This window comes from Acomys minous (assembly GCF_964271855.1).
Source record: "Acomys minous genome assembly, chromosome: 5".
NCBI lineage: Eukaryota > Metazoa > Chordata > Mammalia > Rodentia > Muridae > Acomys > Acomys minous.
The window spans coordinates 24,805,218-24,826,837 of NC_140494.1; the positions used below are offsets into that span (position 1 = coordinate 24,805,218).

A 21,620-nucleotide genomic window follows, 5' to 3' on the forward strand; every position below is an offset into this window, starting at 1 on the left:
TGTTCTTTAAAAAAGAGTCTAGTCTAGTTCTTTGTTTTATATTACTAATTTACATTTTGTCTGGGCTTTCCTGCTGTGTGTTTAAAACCATATAGGTGGCCAAAAATTAACCTACTTTCTTTTTATTGTGAGGCTCCTTAGGGTCACTTTTAGGGACTTAGGAGGAGCCTCTTGGCCTGCTTAGTTCTGTTCTCCTCCCAGCTGGGCCATCTCCGGGGCTGGATACATACCTTGCTGAGCACATGGATTCTCATGGAAGGATTGGAGACGTTCTGTCTGTAATGATCATTCTGTTTGCAGATTGTATGCGGTTAGAGCCCTGCGTCTCCACCCTCTCTGATGTAGAGGCACAGGGAAGTAGTAGGGTTGTAGGACACTTTTAGGGGTATTCTGTTCTCTCCTGGGACTTTGCTGACCTTGAATCAAAGGCCAAATATTGGCTGTCCTCTTAGCCCCTTTATCCTTATTGGCTTTGGTCCTCAGTCGTACCAAGAAGGTCACTTAACACCAATCTTAAAGAATGAATAGCCATTTCAAATTTACATTTGTAACATTTAGATAGGGATTGATTAAAAACAAATATTTCAAAATAAGCTTCAACTCTAACTCACTCTCCTAAATAATTTAAGATTTCTATCTTATAATGTTAAGATTATAAGAATAGGAAAACAGTTACTGACTGTCCTAAGCAATCTTTTGTCCTTGAACATGGTCTAGAATCCAGAAAACTTTTTTTTCTTTCAGATTAATTTGAGAAACATAGGCATCTAAAACAGGCAATTTTTGTAGATTTTGGTATCAAATATCCACATGAATTTTCTTCCTGTTAGTGCGCTTCCGGACAACCACAGGACTTGATTCTGCAGTAGACCCTGTCCAGATGAAAAATGTCACTTTTGAACACGTTAAAGGGGTAAGTTAAGATTTTTATTCTTTCTTTTTATTTATTTATTTATTTATTTATTTATTTATTTATTTATTTATTTTCTTTTTGGCTTTCTTTGTATTTTATCTAATTGGTACTGATTCTAGCAAGCTGCCCCAAACTTTTCTTGCAATTTAAGGCTGTGAGCTGTGTTTGAGTTGCAGAAAGTGAACAATTGAGGAGGAGATTGGTATGATGACTAGTTAAGATTTTAATCACTAATGTGGGGGCGCTTTGCTCTGCTGACTGAGGTCTGCAGTCATATTTGCTTTAAATTGAATTCTTGGGGCTAGAGAGGCGGTCTAATGGTTAAGAGCACTTAACTGTTCTTGACAGGACCAAAGTTCAATTCCCAGCACACACTGGGTAGCTCACCTGCTTAGAGCTCCTGTTCCAAAAGATCCCAGTTCTGTCCTCAATGAGCACCTGTAGTCAACATGTACACACCACACACACACACACACACACACGCGCGCACACACACACGCACACACACATACCATTAAAAAATAAAGTAAATCTTGAAAAGTTGAGTTCTTGTTGAAGCTGTTTTTGCTTGGGGCATGTAAGTTTCTGCCTGCTGTGGGGATGAGGGAGTGTCTGGGTATAAAACTAGAGAGAGGCTGACAACTTAAGTAGATTCTGACAAAATTTAAATTCATGTGAGCAAAGTAACGTAGTAGAATTTACCATAATAGGTTTACTATTGCACAGTTTTGCCAAGTCTTAGGAAACTTACCTAGGAATCATTTCTTGCCTGCAGTTTTTGAGTATGTGCGTATGTGTATATAGAGCTGCTTTTAAAAATATAAGAACTGTTTAGAGCATCATTATCTTGATCCATTTAACCCTATCTCACCCAGTAGCTTTTCTGTTGCTCAACTGGAAATACTCTTGCCACAGAGATTGGAGACAGATATTATTTATTTTGAAAAGAAAATGGTGTTTCATATCTCTTTGAATTTAAAATTACCACTTACCCATTATTTTAAGTAGATATTTGTAGTCTTTGACTGTACAGTATCCTTGAATACTTGTAAAAAAGTGTTCTTTTAAAGAAACTCAGCCACATCTTTTTGAAGTTCAACATATCTGCTACAAAGTACATAAATAATGAATTTCAAGAGTAAGCACATGTTTTTCGTCAGTTCTCCGCCCAACAAAGAATGTTAGAGCCCCAGAGCCTCCCAGAAGCCTCAGCCACCTACTGTCTCCATCACTGGAGGGACAGTCAGGATCCTTCCAGACACGTTACTCTGATTCTGCCTATTTGAATATTGCAGTAGCTGCATATATACAGAATATCCTGTTTTGCCCAAGAACATCATTGTTGGGCAATGATATACCCAACTCCATGCTGTTGGAGTTGTAGTTCATATCTTCTGATGCACGCACGGTTTGCATCATGTGCCTGTCGGGATACACTCCACTCTGACTAGCTTAGACATTTTGGCTGTTTGTACTTTTGGACTCCAGTATTATGAGTATGTTGTACCTCATGCGTTTTGTGAACATGATGCCCATTCTCTCGTGCTGGGAATGAATAGAGCTTTATTTTTATTTATTATCATTACAAAAATTTTAGTAAAATATTTCCTATTTCTAATAATATATATATATATTTTTTTTTTTTTTGGAAAATTTCTAGAAATGCAATCATGTCTAGAATTTCTAGAAATGCAAACAGTTCAGGCTTTCAGATTGTTCTTTGGCCTTAAGCTATGTTTTTTTCTGATAGTTTCAGTTGAAGCCTGACCAATGTGTTTGACTTGTTTTTCCTACTGAGTAAGTGAGAACGTTGATTTTTTTTTTTTTTTTTTTTTTTTTTTTTTGGCATAATGTGGATGCCATGTAACTGGAAATAATGATTGGGAGAAAACTGTTAGTGTGTTAAAAATTGTCACCAAAAAAGGCCAAGTTCACTCATATTTACATTAAACATATAATTGCCAAAGAAGAAGCCTTGATAATTTAGCCATTATTTGATTATTTGGTTAATTGCACCATTTAAGGTGGAAGAAGCCAAACAAGAATTACAGGAAGTGGTTGAATTCTTGAAAAATCCACAAAAGTTTACTGTGCTTGGAGGTAAACTTCCCAAAGGTAAGATATTCTCCCTTTTATCATGATTTGGTGTAAAAACTTAAAGTAACATACTACAATTTTTATTTGATCATATTACAACTGATTGAAACTCAACTCCTAATTTTTGTTTTAAAAAATATGTGCTTATTTCACATATGAAGTTCTAGAACTGCTTTTTAGTAAGATGTACATTTACTAAAAAGGAGTCTTGTTCTATATATGGTGTTTTGCTTGCATGTATGTGATCCTACCATGTGTATGCCAGGCGCTGGTGGAGGCAAGAAGAGAGCATTGAATTTTCCCAGGACTAGAGTTACCGAGGTTGCAAGTTGCTGTGTGGGTGCTGGGAATTGAACCCGGTTTGCCATCTCTTTAACCTCATATAAAGATATTTTTTTCTATATATTTTGTATAGTTGTTAATACTAGTACTTTTACTGCTAACTTCACTGTGTCACACACAAAGTTCATTATTTGTTCTAGTAGTGATCTTTGTAATGTTACCCCTGTCATGGTCAGGCACAAATCCAGGGTCACACTAAACACTGATGTTTTTGTCCTTTTTTCCCTTGTTTTGTTGTACTGGAGATCAAATTCACTTACTGGGCACATGATAGGTAAGCACTACACCCCTGAGCTACACCCAACTCCTTAGATTTTTTTTTTTTTAATATGAGAAGATTTTTGAGGTTTTGAGGTTTTTTTGAGACAAGGTTTCTCTGTAGCCTTGGCTGTCCTGGACTTGTTTTGTAGACCAGGCTGGCTTCGAACTCACAGTGATCCGCCTGCCTCTGCTGCCTGAGTGCTGAGATTAAAGGCGTGTGCCACCACACCCAGCTCCTATAAAAACTTTTATATGATTCTTTTTCTATTAAAAATAGCCATTTCATGACCACTCTAAGAAAGGCTTGGCCTTTCAGCCTAATTGTTACTTAGAATACATTTCTTAGGGGTAGAAATTCTATTTCAGTTCATATGGTAGGCCCAAGATTCGATCCCCACCATGGTGTAAACTGAGCCCTAATCTCATGGGAGAGACGGAAGCAGGAGGATCAGGAATGTAGGGTTAGCCTGAAAAAACAGAAGACACTTCTTTTAAAAAACAAACAAAAAACCCCAAATTTCTAGGACTGGAGTTACTGCATTAAAGATTGTAATTTGTTTTTTGTTTGCTGTCTTTAAAGGAAGGCAGGCTTTCTTCATGCTTGTAGTTTTAGAGGCTAAGCATTATAGTACGTGGTACACAAAGCTCCTCACTTCACAGTAGCCAGAAAACGAGCAGTAGAGCCAGAATGGAGAGCGGGTCCCGACATCCAAGACGCAGTCTACCCTGTGAAGGGATGCCTGTGCATGTGGCACAGGACCCACGACAACATCTACCCTTCAAAGAAAGCCCCACCGCCAGCTGCCCACCTCCTCCTACCCACTGCTGTCTCTGCGTTGAGAGTCTTGTAGTAGCACCAGTAGTCTAAGCAGACCTAGAACATGTAGGCGTTTGGTAGCTGTTCCAAATGCTCCACAGTGGTAGCAGGCTAAAGGCTAGATTTTAGACCACGGAGCATCTCTTCTGGGAGTTCTGCAGAGAAAATAGAATGTTTTTTCCCCAGTTGGGGGTACAGTGGTATAATATCAGGGAGGGAATACTTAAAAGCATAGTTACACTTAATTTCTAATATAGCATTACATAAATTTATGGTAAAGCCTTGAGGTATATATACTAAGATATGTTATGTCAAAATTGGTAAACCAGTTAAATATTACTAAAACACGGTAATGCTAGTGCAATTTTCATGCTGTTTTTGATCTTTTCTTTACTTTTCTTAATGTTAAAATGCTACATCACTACAGCTTTATTGCCTTTTAATATAAATACAAAATCAAATATAAATGCTGTTTTTATTTCCTTGGATGAGGGATTGAGATGAGGGCTATCCCCAAACTTTTCTAAACTCTTGTTGGCTTGTTCCGCTCAGCTGTTCTGACCTAAACTCCACTCCAAGTTCACTGATTTAAACCAGCTTTTCTTGGCTTCTGACTGAATTGCTCTGCCTGGGCTCAAGCTAATTGTGGCAGTGTTTTAATCTTCTGGCCCTTCTCATTCTCTTACTTGTTCTGTCTACATCTGTGTCTAGGTTGTTCTCTCTGCAACCTGTCTCTGTACAACTGCCCCAGTATGAAACACTCAGTAAAAATAGTCAGTCAGTCAGTCAGTCAGTCAGTCTGTCTCTCTCTCTCTCTCTCACATGGTGGCTTCCTTCTATAAACTAACCTGAGCGTCATTGTTTGGGATTAAAGGTGTGTACTAAGGGTGTGTCTGCATTCCAGCCTGTCATACTGTAATCTACCAAGTCTGCATTGCGACTGATCACATAGACTTAGAAGATCTTTGGATGTGATCCCTTTCCAGAGCAGCCATGTTTCTGAATTAAATTTTCTCCACAAATCAGGGATTACTTTTTTCTGTCTTACTATAAGAAAAGCTTACTGGTATGAAAACTTTGAAATATTTGGGAAACCTAGGAATAATAGCAGCTAACATCTATGTATTATCAACAGCATTTGACATTTTGTCAACTATTTTTCTGTGTTTCCCTGTATGCATACATGTGCATTTCATTTCTCCCTTGAACATATGAAAGGTGTAGACTTCAATTATGTGTCACTTACAAATAAAGACTGCACTAATCTCATTTAATTAGCAAATTACCAAATAAGCTTTTTTTTTTTTTTTTTTTGGTATTTTGAGACAGGGTTTCTCTGTGTAGCCTTGGCTGTCCTAGACTCCCTTTGTAGACCAGGCTGGCCTTGAACTCACAGCAGTCTTCCTGCCTCTGCCTCCAGAGTGCTGGGATTAAAAGCGTGTGCCACTGTGCCCGGCCTAGCATTATTTTTTTAAATATCACGGGTTTTTTTTGTTGTTGTTGTTTATATTAAATGTCTCTAGAAAATATTTTTTGGCCTCTTATGGAAGTACATCATAAAGATTCTTCCATTCATATTTGGCTGTTTATCTTTTAGTGTGAATTTTATGTTGTAATTGTATTCCTTTGTTTTAGTATTCTTCTCTTGTCTTGTTGATCTGTAACTTTTACATAGTTATATAATATATAATAAAAAATACAATTTGTTTGAGGCAAAGGACACTCTGTTCCCCTTGCTGGCCTGAAACTAACTATGTAAACCAGGCTGGCCTTGAACGCACATAGATCCACTTGCTTCTGCCTCTAGTGCTGGGATTAAAGGTGTGTGCAACCTCTCCTGACTGTAAGTACTATTTAAATGGTACAGGAAAATTAGTTGTAGAGAGAATCTTGAAGTGAAACATTATCAAAAATAGGTTTGGTTTTGTTTGGTTTGCCATGTTTGGCAATATTCAGCATTAGTGTTATTTCTGTTTTATTATAGAAATTGATAATTATTTGTGTTAGAGGTTTTTATCAAGGAGTTTAAAAATTAACCATTCTTGTCTGCTTTTTCTTTTAGGAATTCTTTTAGTTGGGCCCCCAGGAACAGGGAAGACACTTCTAGCCCGAGCTGTGGCAGGAGAAGCTGATGTTCCTTTTTATTATGCTTCTGGATCAGAATTCGATGAGATGTTCGTGGGTGTGGGAGCCAGCAGGATCAGAAATCTTTTTAGTATGTTTTAATGTATATTTTAGACAACATTACACTTTCTTTGTTAGAGGAACAATAATGTTTTATTTATCCTTTCCTTGAAAATTGGTTTTAGTTTTGGGTAACTTGAATGGAGCTGCACTCATTATTATTATTATTATTATTATTATTATTATTATTATTATTATTATTATTATTATGTGTACACATGTGTGTGTGTCTGTCTGTCTGTCTATCAAATGTGCAGTCAGTTCTCTTCTACCTCTTTTTTTTTATCAGGAATTTGAGCTCAAGTCCATTTTCTACTGAGCTATTTTTGCAGGCTCTGCACTCTTGGGCTAAGGAATCATAACACCTAGTAGATGTGCTGGATGAAGTTAGTGACTGTTGAAAAGTTAATTCTTGAGTTTTTTGGTTTTTAATTTGATTAATTCTGTAGCATATAATTAATAGTAGCCTCAATGGATAAACAGTTCTTATTTTTTATCATGTTCTTTAGTACACACACACCCTCCAACATTACTATTAGTAAAAAAAATTTTTTCTCCTATGTTTTTTCTTGTTTGTTTTTTTCTTTGGTAGTCTTACAAGTTTTAATATTTTTATGTTCAAAAAGTATTTCTTTCAAATTATTTGTATCTTTTTTTGTTTGTTTTCTTAGGAGAAGCAAAAGCAAATGCTCCTTGTGTTATATTCATTGATGAATTAGATTCTGTTGGTGGAAAGAGAATTGAATCTCCAATGCATCCTTATTCAAGGCAGACTATCAATCAACTTCTTGCTGAAATGGATGGGTAATTGAGTCTTTATTAAAATATGATGAAATATTTTGAAAATTAGTACTTACTGTATTTTAAAGATAATTTTGAGTAACAGATACCTTCCAGTATTTGATAGTTATAGACCCAGATTAATACAAGTTCTTCTCATAAAGTGTTTGGAAAAATTGTATAGGTATTAAATGTTACATGTTTAGGCAACAGAGTCATCCCTTATTAAGAAGTCAGAATTTTCTTTCATTATTGTTTCCATTACTAATTGATATATCTATAAGAGGCAAAGAATGCTTCCAGCTCAAACTGGTCTACTTAAAGATAGGGAGTATCTCAGTATGCTCACTGGTGAATCTTTTGCTTCTACTGTACATGAGCACCTGGACTAATCCCCAGCACTGACTCATCCTCCCCTCCCCCAAGTAAAGGATCATGCACTAGTTTCCATGTAGTCAAGGACTGAGTGTTGAACCAAGTTAAAGCTTCTATCGATGTGTGTGATATAAAAGGAAGAAGTGTTGGTTTGAATGAATTATATTAATGTCAGTGTGAGGCATTTTCACTGAATAAAGGTCTAGTACCAAATGATTTGAATTGGTAAAGTTAAAATAAAATTTTCAAAATCTAATGAGGCATCGAAGCCTTTTATGTCAGGTTGTTTTCCTAAATAACTGACAGAAGGTGTGTGATTTATATAACCAGTGGTTTATTATCAATTAAGGCTAGTATTGAGCAGTTTTGTATAGAAGTATTACATCTAAGCCATACTTCAATTTTAAGTGAAATGGTTCTTTTTATTTTCTTTATAGTTTCAAACCCAATGAAGGAGTAATCATTATAGGTGCCACAAATTTCCCAGAGGCATTAGATAAGTAAGTATGAAAAAAAATATTCTGTAAAGTATATATGCTACAACACTGTGCTAAGAGAAGCCTATCACACAGTTCTGTTTATAGAAATGTTTAGAATAAACAAATCCAGAGGCAGACTAGTGGTTGCCAAATGCTTGAGGCATGTAACCCTAACTAGTGAACAAAGAATTCCTAAAGAATAAAATAATTCTAAATTTATATCAAAGTAATGTTTAAAAAACCTAATATATTAAAACTCACATGGATTCAGAACTGTTCGAATTACTTTTCAGTGATACTGAAAATATGAAAACAGAAGCATTTTAAAAGTGAAATTTATAACATTAAAAGTTTCTGTATTGCCGGGCGGTGGTAGCACATGCCTTTAATCGCAGCACTTGGGAGGCAGAAGCAGGTGGATCTCTGAGTTCGAGGCCAGCCTGGACTACAAAGCGAGTCTAGGACAATTAAGGCTATACAAAGAAATCTTGTCTTGAAAATCCTCAAAAAACCAAAAAACAAAAGGGTCTCTGTAGTAGGAGTGGGCTAGAGATGGCTCAGTGGTTAAGAGAGCATCTTGTCCTTGCAGTGGTCTGAGTTTGGTTCCCACCACCTGGGCCCTCCAGCTTACAGCCACTGATAGAGAACTCCAGCCCTAGGGGAGTGGGCAGAGCAGTCGGTACTCTAGGCAGCAGTCAGGAGAGTGTGTGTTTTTTATATGATGTTTTGGTTTTTGTGGTTATAATTACACCATTCTTCCCTCTTCCCTTCCTTCAAGCCCTCCCTTGTAACCCCTCCTCCCAAGCCAAGGCTCTTTTCTAAATTCTTTGTCTTTTTTCTTTGGTTTCTGGTATGTGTGTGTTTCTTCATGCATAAGTGCACCTGCTTACTGTGTGTAGTGTTACTTGTATATGCATGTTTTTTAGGGCTGGCTTTGATTTATTCTTCTCTGGGAAATACTGTTGCTCCTGTTCTCAGCAATCTGTACTTACCTATAGTTCTTTGTCTAGAGTTGAAACTTCATGAGCTTTCCCCTATCTATATTAGTATAACATGGCATCACCCTTTTGAGGTCATGTCTAGGCACCCATGTTGGTGAGCTATCATAAGTGTAGCTTGTGACATTTGGAGGAGATACAGCTTTACAACAGGCTCCCTGATGCCCTGGCCCTCACAGTCTTTCTACTCCTCGTCTAAAGTGAGCCCTGAGCCTGAGTGCAGGAGTTGTGTTGTAGGTGTATTCGATGGCACTGGGCTCCACAGCTCTGCCCTTTAATCAAGTGTGGCTTTATATAATGGTCTCTGTCAGTTTCGGAGAGAAGATATTCTTGGTAAGGGTGAAGACTACACTTATCTGTATATCAGGACAAATATTTAGAATGTAGTTAGAGATTGTGTTGGTTAATTAAAATAGCAGTTGTAGGTTTCCTTTAAGATCTTTTACTAGCCCTGGGCAGCTGGCTAGGTCTAGTTGCAGGCATGATTTCCCTCTTGTTGAGTGGGGTTTAAGTGCAGTTAGAGAGCTGTTGGTTACCATCAAAGTACGCATGCCACTACTGAACTCTTAGGGTTATCCTGCCATGCTGATCATTATTGTGGTTCATAGGTTGTCTAGTTGGGTAGGACTGTTGGTTACTTGCTTTTTGGAAGCTTTCATGGTGCCTTCTAATATCATAAAAGCTAATCTTCAGGGAAAAGGCATTCAGATCAGTTCCAGCTCAGACATCTCTGAGTCCTGTGTTTGAAGTTATATGTGTCTTCATCTATACAGACTTACTTTTCACTTCTGGTGACAGGTTAGGACAATAGCAATAACTTTTAATATTTTGGGACTCTCTTGGACGACAGTGACCAACAAACTCATCCCTGCTCTTGGGTTTTTGTTAGATGCTCTATGGCTCTTTGGTGAAGCATTATTAATCCAGAAAGGATTTTACAACACACACACACACACACACACACACACACACACACACACACACACTTTTGTTAGGTGCTCCATGGCTCTTAGCATTGTCAATCCAGAAAGGATTTTACACAATGCACACACAGAGAAAAAGAGAGGGGGGGTATTAAAGATAGTTTTAGGTAGTTAAAATATGATGGACATCTTGCAACACACATCACACATTTAATCTCAGCATTTGGGAGGAAGAGACAAGAAGATCTCTGTGAATTTGAGGTCAGCCTGGGCTACATAGTGAATTCAAGAACTGTTGGGCTACACAGAGACCCTGTCTCAAAAGGAGCTGTATTTCTTTAGTCCAATAAAACCAAAACAAAAACATTTCTGTGGTAGACTGATACAGAATCCATGCGTCCAGCTCTGATTCCTCAGATGTGAATACATAAGCTGGAGTAATTGAACAAACCAGGAAAGAAAAGGGGCCATTGGTGAGGGGAACAGCTGCAAGAGAGAGGAAGATAGAGGGTATAAGTGACCTGAAGAGGGAAGTGGGAAAAAGGAACGGGGACTCTAAATAGGGAGGGAAAGAGAGATGATGCTACCTTAGTTGCACACATATATTGAATGAACCTTTCTTTTGCCTTCTGTTTATTATTATTTCACACCAGGTTACAGTATGTAGTACAGGTTGGTCTGGGACTCCTTACCTGGCTTCTTGAGTTCTGTGACTGTGGGTGTGCAGTTCCTGTTAACCTTGACTTAACAAGTCTTCTGTGCTTCTGAGGGAACTGTGAGAACATTTATATTCAGAATTCTTTCTTATCTTTGGTTGTCATTGTTTTCCCTTCACATGTTTAGCATGTGCTGGCATCTTCAGCTTACTTATATGTATCCTTTTTATTTTTCCCTTAGTGCCTTAATACGTCCTGGTCGTTTTGACATGCAGGTTACAGTTCCAAGGCCAGATGTGAAGGGTCGTACTGAAATTTTGAAATGGTATCTCAATAAAATAAAGTTCGATAAATGTGAGTCTAATTCCTTAATTCAAATATTGTTATTTCTGGAAAATGGAAATAGACCTAACCATCCTATCCGGTCCTTATTTGGCTAATATCTCAGTTTTTGGTTCCCTTTATTCCCATTTATATGTGCATTCTTCAGTTTGTGTGTGTCTATCCGTAATACTATTTTATACTTGAATCCTTATTGTTTGCGTTTATATACAGGCATATATATGTATATTATATATAAATGTATATAAAGATGTATGTATAGATTTTAAATAAAAATAGAAAATACAAGAAAGCAAGACTCCATTTAGGAGGAAAGCAGAATATGAAACAAGGCATATGGAAATACGGAGCTCTTGAGAAAACGTGACAGTAGTGTAAGGCACAGTGTTTTCAAGGATGTCTCCTACAATAAGGAGAGACCCAGGTATGCTAAGGTGAAATTTAAGAGAAAAGAATTCAGACTGTGAGCTTGATTTTTTTAATTTGTGGCCAGGCCGGACATAACTTAGGACATATTTAAGATATGTTTATTTATATCTTTCTATGTGTATGTATAACTGTCTGTCTGCATGTATTTATGTGTACTACATGTGTGCAGTAACAATAGAGGCCAGAAGAGGAGCTGTCCTGTGGGTGCTGGGAACTGAACCTGAGTCCTCTGCAAGACCAGCTGGTGCTCTTAGCTGCTGGGCGCTCTCTCCAGGCCCAGAAGAGGTCATATTTGAAGTTTCTAATTTCATTCCTAGCAACTCTATTTTTTATTTCATTTTCAAAAAGCTAATACAACTTAGAACTTTTCTGGAAGTTTTATTATTGAGATAATATATTATTAACAATATTATCACTAATTCATAATAACTAGTAATATTAACTTAAAATGGCATATTTTGATGTTTAAGTTTTATTAAATCCAGTTTCAGTTTTAAGATAGGTGTTTTAATTTGTAATTTAGAGTAATTGTGTTCTTTCTTCAAATGTGAGTTCAGTGGAAAGAGTTTCTATGTAGTGATGGAGATTTATTATATTCTCATTCTTTACAGCTGTTGATCCAGAAATCATAGCTCGAGGTACTGTTGGGTTTTCTGGTGCAGAGTTGGAGAATCTTGTGAACCAAGCTGCATTAAAGGCGGCAGTTGATGGAAAAGAAATGGTTACCATGAAGGAGCTAGAGTTTTCTAAGGATAAAATTCTAATGGGTATGTGTTCCTTTCTCATATCTCATTCTGCAGTTTACTTTTTCTTTGTTTTTTTTCCTGCCTTAGCTTTCTTTTTCTTTTTTTCTTTTTCTTTTTTTTTTAAGACTGACTCTCGGTCTATAATCTAAACTGGCCAGCTGGCCCTCACTTCCACTGTGTACTTCAGGCTGGCTGCAAACCCTTGGTAGCCATTGTGCCTTAGCCTCCTGACCACCGGTCCTCTGTCCTACATGATGAGTGCTCACACATTCCTATTCTCTGTGCTCTCTCTGTGCACGCACACACATCTTCGTTCTTATCACAGTGAATCATGTTCTAACCTGAAACCTACCATTCCCAGCAGTTACGAATACTGCCCTAATGTAGTATGCTACTTATCTTAGGACCAGAGAGAAGAAGTGTGGAAATTGATAACAAAAACAAAACCATAACAGCCTATCATGAATCTGGTCATGCTATTATTGCATATTACACAAAGGATGCAATGCCAATCAATAAAGCGACAATCATGCCGCGAGGGCCAACACTTGGACATGTAAGTTTCCTATAGACCTTCCTCACCCCTGCTCCCATAGTGTAGTATGAACTCAGGGACCGGAGCGTGTGACCCAGGCCTCATGACTGAACTGAGCCCCTGCTCATATTTGTTCAGTTGATTTGTTTTGTGTTGTTTATTTGCCCTCTTTGAGACAGGATCTCACTTCTTATTTTGTAGCTCAGAGTGGCCTAGAATTCTCCATGTAGCCTGGACTTGCCTGAAACTTGTGGTAATCCTTCTGCCTTATCTTCACAAGCCCTGGGAACACGTGTTTGAGTCACCTGGCCTTTCATTTCTAATTTTCTTGTTTAAAAATTCCCTTTCGAATACAGCTTTCTAGAAGCTTATGTAGGAGTTTGTAACTCCTAATGATTTTTATCCTTTTTTATTTCCTGAACAATACTGAAGTAAGGTCCATTTGCTATAAATTTCTATCAGAATAGTTTCGTATTTCAGGTGTTACATATTAGTGCCAAAATATAATCGAAGAGTGACTATAGATTAGAAGTCTTAAACATCTAAATAGGACATAAAGACACAGGTCATAGTGGCTGTTTTCATAGTTCTAAGATATTTCTCAGTACATACTTCAATCTTGAAAGTATATTTAGGCTTGTACTTACTGTGCTAATATATTTTTTGTGCAGTTGGAAAAAGTCCTATTGCAGCATTATGTACCTATTGTTTGTAAGATGCATTTTTATAGATAGTTTTGTTTTTATGTTGATATTGTTATTAAGTTACCTGGTGACATGCTAGATGTGGTGGCACAGACCTTGAATCCCAGCACTTGGGAGGCAGAAGCAGGCGGATCAATATGAGTTCGAGGCCAGCCTGGTCTACAAAGCAAGTCCAGGACAGCCAGTGCTACAGAGAGAACCCCTGTCTCAAAAACTAAACAAAAAAACAAAAAACCCAAAACAAGTTACCTGGTGACTATGTCTAAAGAATCTCTTGTCTTTCAGCATTATCCTGACTATTATCTGTGGGAAAAAAATTAAATAACTAGTTATGACTATAACTATTTCAGAAGTGTGCCGATTGCCTGGCCGTTCTTACCATGTGGTCCTGAATTGTGTAGGTCTCCCTGCTGCCTGAGAATGACAGATGGAATGAAACTAGAGCCCAGCTTCTTGCACAGATGGATGTGAGCATGGGGGGAAGAGTGGCAGAGGAACTCATATTTGGAACCGATCACATTACAACAGGTTGGTTTTTGATAGAGTATTTTCTTTAAATTTATATTCTTTTAAAGATATTTTCAAGTTATGTTTATTTTTTTAATCTAGGTGCTTCGAGCGATTTCGATAATGCAACAAAAATTGCAAAGAGGATGGTTACCAAATTTGGAATGAGTGAAAAGGTAGTTAATTTACCATGTGGTTCTTTTGATAGATTTATGAGTTGATAACATTTTTTTCCCTTGTCTTATTTCTAATTCATTTTTCTGAGTAGTTATAACAAATTTATTTCTGCTTTAACATCATGAACTGATAGTGTGATAAAATAAATTATGTAGCTCATCTTTCTGAACTTACTTTACATTTTCATATTTCACATTCCTACATTATCATTGCTAGCCATGAGGCACGTGTACTGTGGATTTCTACATGGGGAGAGCTGCCAGGGTTCTCTGAGAATGCACTTAAAGGACTTACATTTTGATTTGTCTTTATAATTTCCAGACAATGATATTTGGTTGCACTCTTTTTTTTTTTTTTAAGATACAGTTTCTCAGTGTAGCTTTGGCTGTCTGGACTTACTTTGAAGACCACTTTGGTCTTTGGACTCACAGAGATCCATCTGCCTCTGCTTTCTAGAGTGCTAGCATTCAACATTTTTCTTTTGGATTTTTTTTTTTGGTCCCCCACTGCCACACATAATATTTGTTTATGTATAGGCTCATACTTACTGTGCTAAATTTTTTGGTAGTAATTCGTTCAGTTACTTTATTCCTTTTGATGTTAGCTTGGAGTTATGACCTACAGTGACACAGGGAAACTAAGTCCTGAAACTCAGTCTGCCATTGAACAGGAAATAAGAATCCTTCTACGGGTAAGACTTTTCTGAGCTTGACTATTATTATTATTATTACTTTTAAAATAATGTATATCTTATGTGCATTGTTGTTTTGCCTGCATGTGTGCCTATGTGAGGGTGTCAGATCCTGGAGTTAACAGACAGTTGGGAGTTGCCATGTGGGTGCTGGGAATTGAACCCGGGCCTTTGAAAGAGCTGTCAGTCCTCTTAACCACTGAGCCATCCCTCCACCCCCATTATTATTTTTTTAAAATACAAATGTGCCTGTGTATTTTAAGAAATGATAATAAGGTGGATGTAGTTCATTAGAGAGTGCTTGCCCAGCTTATGGAATGCCTTGGGGTTTATCCCCCAGCGCTGCTGTTACTAGTGATAACTGATGTTCCTGCGTCTTACCCTATAACAGGGGAAGAAGCACTGAGTGTACCCAAGAGACTGACACTGATGCAGGCTTGGGGTGGGGTTCAGTTGACTTAAAATACTATATTGCAGTTATGAAAGGTAAGAGAGCAGCTGAAACTATTTTCCAGATTTCTACCTCTGGTAACTATATTGTTTATGCCATTAACTGAAGAACATGAGAACCAAAATGAAATGTAAACTGTTGGTGTAGGTAGGTTGGTTTTTTCTAATAAGAAGTTACTGAATTTGGATATCTTATGAAGGTTTTAAGTTAGGAAAAGGTATGACTGTCTGGAGCTTACTAGAAAGGTTGCTTCTATATTCCTAGATAGTGAAATTGCCCATCACGTAAGGAAGCTTTTGGAGTGAAGAGAAGATCTGGCTGAGGGGCAGTGCCTATTGAAGGAGGAATGTAATCAGTATTAACTAGAAGGCTTGTGAAGGGGCTTTGGTAGCCAAGCATTCAGATGGTTTGACCTTCAGAGCAGTAGTGCTGTCTGCAGGAGGTAGGTTCCTGGTGACCTGAAATGGTGATGGGCACAGAGAAATGCCTGGCAAGAGTAAGAATTTCAGGAAAGCAATCTTCAGAGGAGGCTGCCAGGCTTTAATTAACCGCTGGAGGGTAAGGAAAGAAATGCCTTCATAGCTAGAATAGAGAAAGTGAGCATTTTGGAAAGGCACAAGCTCTTTTGAAACTCTTGTGTTTTTTTTCAGTTCTTCTATTGGTATAAATCAGCAGACATTTTAAAGCCACATTGGCTTTATTTTCTCTTTTCTTATGTTTTTGCATTCCTAAATTTTTTTCTATGACTTGCTTTTCTCTTTCAGGAGTCATATGAACGAGCAAAACATATCTTGAAAACTCACGCAAAAGAGCATAAGAATCTAGCAGAAGCGTTGCTGACCTATGAGACTTTGGATGCCAAAGAGATTCAAGTTGTTCTTGAGGGGAAGAAGTTGGAAGTGAGATGATAACCCTGATATTGCTGGTTTTATTATAAGTGTATACAGTGTCCTGCAGTCTCCTTTTGCAACACTCTCCAGCCCCCACTCTTGATTTGGTATAATTCAAGGATGTGAAACACTTTGTCAATATTCTGTCACATTATCTGATGTGGTTATTCCTGTGCTGACACCCATTGGAGATTAGTAACCCATAGCAGGTATATGAAAAATAAAGAGCTGTCAGGATTAAAGAAATTGTTTGAAAAATGTCAATCAATCATGTTGAAAGTAAATAATCATTTTATGGTTGATTACTTGAAGTGAGTAAAAATTGTGCCTTTAATGGTAAGTATCTTTAAATTTGGAAGCTTAAATAATTGAAAAGCTGTCATCTCCTGATAGTGATATTTCTTTGGTAGATCATTTCTACTAATATCAGTGGAAATGCATTCAGATGAATGTAATTATGCTCTTGGTTAACTGTGTAAAATGGCCTTTAAAAGAAAGCTGTTTGAATTGTAAATATTAAGCTATAATCAGAATTTAAATTATTGTAATGTTTTTAAAATGCAGCATGCATACCCACTTTCCTTCAGATATTACTATCTCACTGAAAATATTTGTTTCAGAACAACAGTATTTTATGAAGTAAACAAGTAACAAATTATATTCTGAATAACTGTATAATTTAATCTCAAAATCAAAATGAAGCCAAAAACTCAATTTATTTGAAAGTGGTCTTTCAACTTCTTCCTTGCCAGAACTGGAAGGCTCATGCCATGTGCACATGTTACAGGGTGTAGAGGTAATTTCATATTCAAGTCCGTAGAACATAGTGTGCATCATAGTAGTGTTACAGCCAGATTGCATTCTTGAAGGAACTATTAAACTCACATTCAGTTTTCTCATCGAGGATGTGGCCTTCATTGAAGAAGATAGGTATAATTAAAGGGATCTTGTTACATGGTATTCTTGACCTTTTAAAATAATCTTAAATTTTGATACAGTTTCAAACTGAAAATGTTGATAGAGCTCCTTCATATTCTTGATCTCTAGATTCACAGGGTTTTTAATTTTTTACTGCTTTTTACTGTCTCCATTGTCACTCACATTCATGTGCTTATTCTCTCTGTCCCTATATATTCATACATACACGTATGGAAAACATTGGCAATGTGTTTTATCTACCCTGCCTTAAAACATTTTTGCATTTGCATTGAGTTGTAATTTTCATGTTATAAAATGTATCCATTGTAAATATATAGACCAAAAATTTTTTTTTCTTTTTCTGTGAAATCATCACAATTAAGTTTTAGGGCATTTTTTCAAGCCTTCAAAGTGACCACATAATTTTCCTTTGTAGCTTGTATTATGTTTCTGTTTCATCATCAGTCAATATAAAGTGGTATCTTACAACTGGCATCCAAATTGAATTCCTCAAAATTTTAGTCTCAGTAAATTGTATAGCAAGTTTACTATGGCTTTTGAGTTTTAGTTGGCTTTATTGCATCTACTTTGTGTGTGTGCTGAGGCTTTGACAACCAAGGGTGGATATAATTACCTGGAGAATTTTCTGCTCTGCATGTCTAGTAAACCAAGTGATGATCAACTTCCTCTGGGTTTCTCACACCACAGAAATCTCAGACTTACCTTGTTTGCGTGTCACAGAGCAACCAGCCACTTCAGGGTAGTAAGCTGCTTGTCATTGAGTTCATAGATTTACTCAGGAGTATACCAAATGAGCTAAATTTCTCCTGGGAAAAGGAGAATAAGCCTTTTTTATTTTTATTTCTCCTGGGTGGGTCTTTTGTTTTTTATTTTTGTTTTGTCTTTGGTTTTTGGTGGTGTTCTGGGTGTTTTCCAGAGAGATCTCTGTATGTTGTCTAGGCTGCTCTTCATGAGGCCATCCTCCTGCCTGAGCCTCCTGAGTGCTGGAGCGGTAGGTGTGTGTCACCATTCCTGGCACATAAGTCTGCTTTACAGGGTCTTCCTTCACCCTGCGTTAGCCCTTGGACGTGTGGTCTGGGAGCTACACTGAGTGGCCAGGACTGCCAGAGAATCATGTTCTTTGTTAAATTCTGTGGTTTTCATGAAAAAACAAGCCGTACTTTGTTGTAGATCTTGTTAATTCCTAGAGTCATACAATGTTACTTGTGATAGTTTCATTGAGTTTTGTCCTTTTTTAAGAAACTAAAATGAATTTCTGCCGATATACTTTAAGATCACATTCCAACTGAAGCATTTTAAGAAGGAGAGTGGATATAAGAGTTTTAAGCTTTTCTGAGCTAATATTCAAAGCCATACAAATGCCTGAATTGAATTATGGGAATTGGACCCTCTAGCTTCCATCACTCTACAGGAACACCTACTTAAATAATTCATTATATGTGAAAATGCCTTCCCTTGGATTAAGCAAGCCAGATATGATAAAGAACATGGTTGTAGCATAGTGGTAAGGTGAGTAGGGTAGAAAAGACAGTTGTACATTACTTAGCTTTCACTTGTCCATATCCCAACCAGCAGAGCATAAAGATACAGGCTCCCTGTAGAAAGAAGGGAAGCAAGCACAGAACATGGTCTTAGAACCCAGGACTGGGCTTGCATACCACCATAGGGCCCAGTAATGGACAGACCCCTCAGATCTCTTCTGTGGTGACAGTGAGATGGTGGCAAGCTAATACGGCCGTTGGCTCAGAGGTACCTATAGCAACAGGTATACCTCAGCAGCTGGGCTTCAGTGCCCCATTCAGCCATGGCAGTTCTGGGTTTAGAGTGCTTCTGCAGTTGCAGTGACCATGAGCTTAAGGACCTTAACAGAGGACCCGCGGAGGCTTACTACTGAACGTCACTGTCAGAAGTCAGGCTGCAGAGGGTGGACTGGCACAGTACAGTGGTCAGACAGCTAACTTCAACTGTAAGGATCAAGAACAATCAGAAAATAGCACAGACACAGATGAAGGCACCACTAGAGAGTCCTAAAGATGGGAGAAATATTAACTGTCAGGAGCAAAGGGCACACGGCACCTCAAGGACATCGTTTTGAAATTAGGGCCATTTAATAGATTGAAGTAATTTTTCTTTTTAAATCTTAGGAATTTTAAAATACTGGGAATGAAATGTAAAATGGCAGTAGAGAACATTGTGAAAAATTTTATTTACTAAAAAGGCCCATCATCTGAAAATAAAAAATCAGGGACTAGTGAAAGCACTTGTTGCTGGGACTGATGACCTAAGCCATACACATGGTACAGGCAGAGAATCAGCTGTTTTTGAAGGTTTTTGTTTATTATGTGAACTTGACACATAACTAGATCATCCAGAAAGAGGAGGCCTCAGTGGAGAAAATTGACCTAAGGGCAAGTCTGTGAGTATTATCTTGACTAGTGATCCCTGTGGGAAGACCCAGCCCACTGTAGATGACACCTCTGCAGGCGGTCTTGGGAGGCATAAGAAAGGTTGCTGCATATGCACCTGGAGAGCAGGCTCATGGCTGCCTTTGTCTAGGACTCTGCCTCTGCCCCTGTTGCAGTGCCTGCCTGGACTTCCCTCAGTGACTGACTGTGACCATGATGTGTAAGCTAAAGCTTTTCCTCTTCATGTTAGTTTTGGTTAGTGCTTTATGACACTGACAGAAAGACTAAACTTCAAGTTGTCTTCTATTCATACCCACACACATACAAATAATTAAAAGTAAATGGAAGACGTACAATCAGAAGAAAACAAAGAAGAAAATGGAATTTGGGACACAACAGAAAGGAAATGTATATCATAGCTGTTGAGTTGGGCATAGGAAATAAATGGGTTAGATATTGTATTTGAGGAGGTAATAGCAGGGAACTTTTCCAGCCTGTAGAAAGATGTAACAGTCAGTTGTTTTAGAGAGGATTACCTGGTGATGAAATGAAGGTGAAGAATAAAAGATCCTGAAATCAAGAGGAAAGTAATTCACAAAGAATATCATGTTTGCTTAGTCCAGATAGCAGAATCTCGGCATAGTATAATATATTCAAAGTGCTGCCTGCCAAGAATATTTCACTCAATAGAGCTGACCTTCAGAAATAAGACAAGAGCCACAAGAAGACCCCACCTTCTGACTCCTTGAAGAGATAGGTATGGTGGCTCATGTCTGTATCTCAGCACTTAGAGGGTCAAAGGCAGGTGGATCTCTGAGTTCAAGGCCAGCCTGGTTCTCAAAGGGAGTCTAGGACAGCCAGGGCTACACAGAGAAACTGTCTCAAACAAAACAAGCAAACAAACAAACAAATAAAAACAAACCCCAAAACAGACAAAAACAAAAAACAAAACCCCTCAAACTTGTTAAAGAAATGCAAAATGGAGTTGTTCAAACATAAACTTGCTAATAGAGTATACCTGAAAATAAGAAAGTCTGATTAACCATACTTCAATTTAAAGTACTGTGATTTAAATCAACACTTTAGGGTGGTGGTTCTCAACTTTCCTAATGTTGCAACCCCCGTGTGATCCTCAACAATAAATTTTTTTGCTACTGTTTGAATCATAATGTAAATAACCGTGTTTTTCGAGGGTCTTAGGTGACCCTGTGAAAGGGTCATTTGATCCCCAAATGGGTCTCGACCCATAGGTTGAGAACTGCTGGTATAGATGCTAGGAGGAAAATAATTACAACAATTTTCAGGAGATTGTGACAACTACAGATTGGTAGTAAAAGAGGTATTATCCCCCACCCCCACCCCCACATCAAAGTTGTCATCTTAAGAGCCTGTTTTGGGTTCCCTTAGTGATAGGTTACTTGTAAGCTAGAGAGACCCCTTCCTTGCCAAGTTGCTATTTTTCATTGTCTTTATTACAGCTACAGAAAACAAACTGCCAAGCCAAATTAAAAGACTACAAAGCAATTGGCAGATGATAGCAAAACGCCAAGCCAGGTACACAAAACATAACAGAAACTGACTGGAAAGCCCTTTAAGTGGAGTTCCCGGTAGGGTCTGGGCAGATCAGAGCTTTCACTCAGGTGAGGGTTCCATGTGGCAGGTTGCTGTGATTTCAAGGTTAGCCTGGTTTACAAAAGGAGTACAGGACAGCCAAGGCTACACGGAGAAACCTTGTCTCGGACAGAAAATAAAATAAGTAAATAAATAGCAAATGGCAAAGAAGATGCCCAGCGAGATGCTCAGAACACCCTGCAGAGTTGGGCTGGGAAAGCTGGGGCATTTGCTGGAATTTGGAGTTGATGTGTCTTCTCCACTCTTAATCAACTTCTTATGGGTAAACTTTCCATGACTGAACTTTTGAATTCTCTTTCTCACCGTAAGCACTTTAGTATTATAGAATAAACAATAGTAGCAACTGT

General features: G+C 37.8%; 1 protein-coding gene across 1 annotated transcript in view; it reads left to right on the top strand.

The window, feature by feature from the left end:
- YME1L1 (YME1 like 1 ATPase) overlaps positions 1-16,543 on the top strand; it is a 35,652-nt gene extending 19,109 nt beyond the window's left edge. Inside the window, exons 8-19 of the mRNA XM_084781967.1 lie at positions 831-913; positions 2,938-3,028; positions 6,493-6,645; positions 7,286-7,418; positions 8,207-8,269; positions 11,067-11,179; positions 12,208-12,363; positions 12,747-12,898; positions 13,983-14,109; positions 14,191-14,264; positions 14,870-14,956; positions 16,172-16,543. Coding sequence (XP_084638093.1) covers positions 831-913; positions 2,938-3,028; positions 6,493-6,645; positions 7,286-7,418; positions 8,207-8,269; positions 11,067-11,179; positions 12,208-12,363; positions 12,747-12,898; positions 13,983-14,109; positions 14,191-14,264; positions 14,870-14,956; positions 16,172-16,315 — 1,376 coding nt within the window. The 3' untranslated portion in view covers positions 16,316-16,543. The remainder of the gene's footprint in view (positions 1-830; positions 914-2,937; positions 3,029-6,492; positions 6,646-7,285; positions 7,419-8,206; positions 8,270-11,066; positions 11,180-12,207; positions 12,364-12,746; positions 12,899-13,982; positions 14,110-14,190; positions 14,265-14,869; positions 14,957-16,171) is intronic.
- Positions 16,544-21,620: the final 5,077 nt, after the last annotated feature.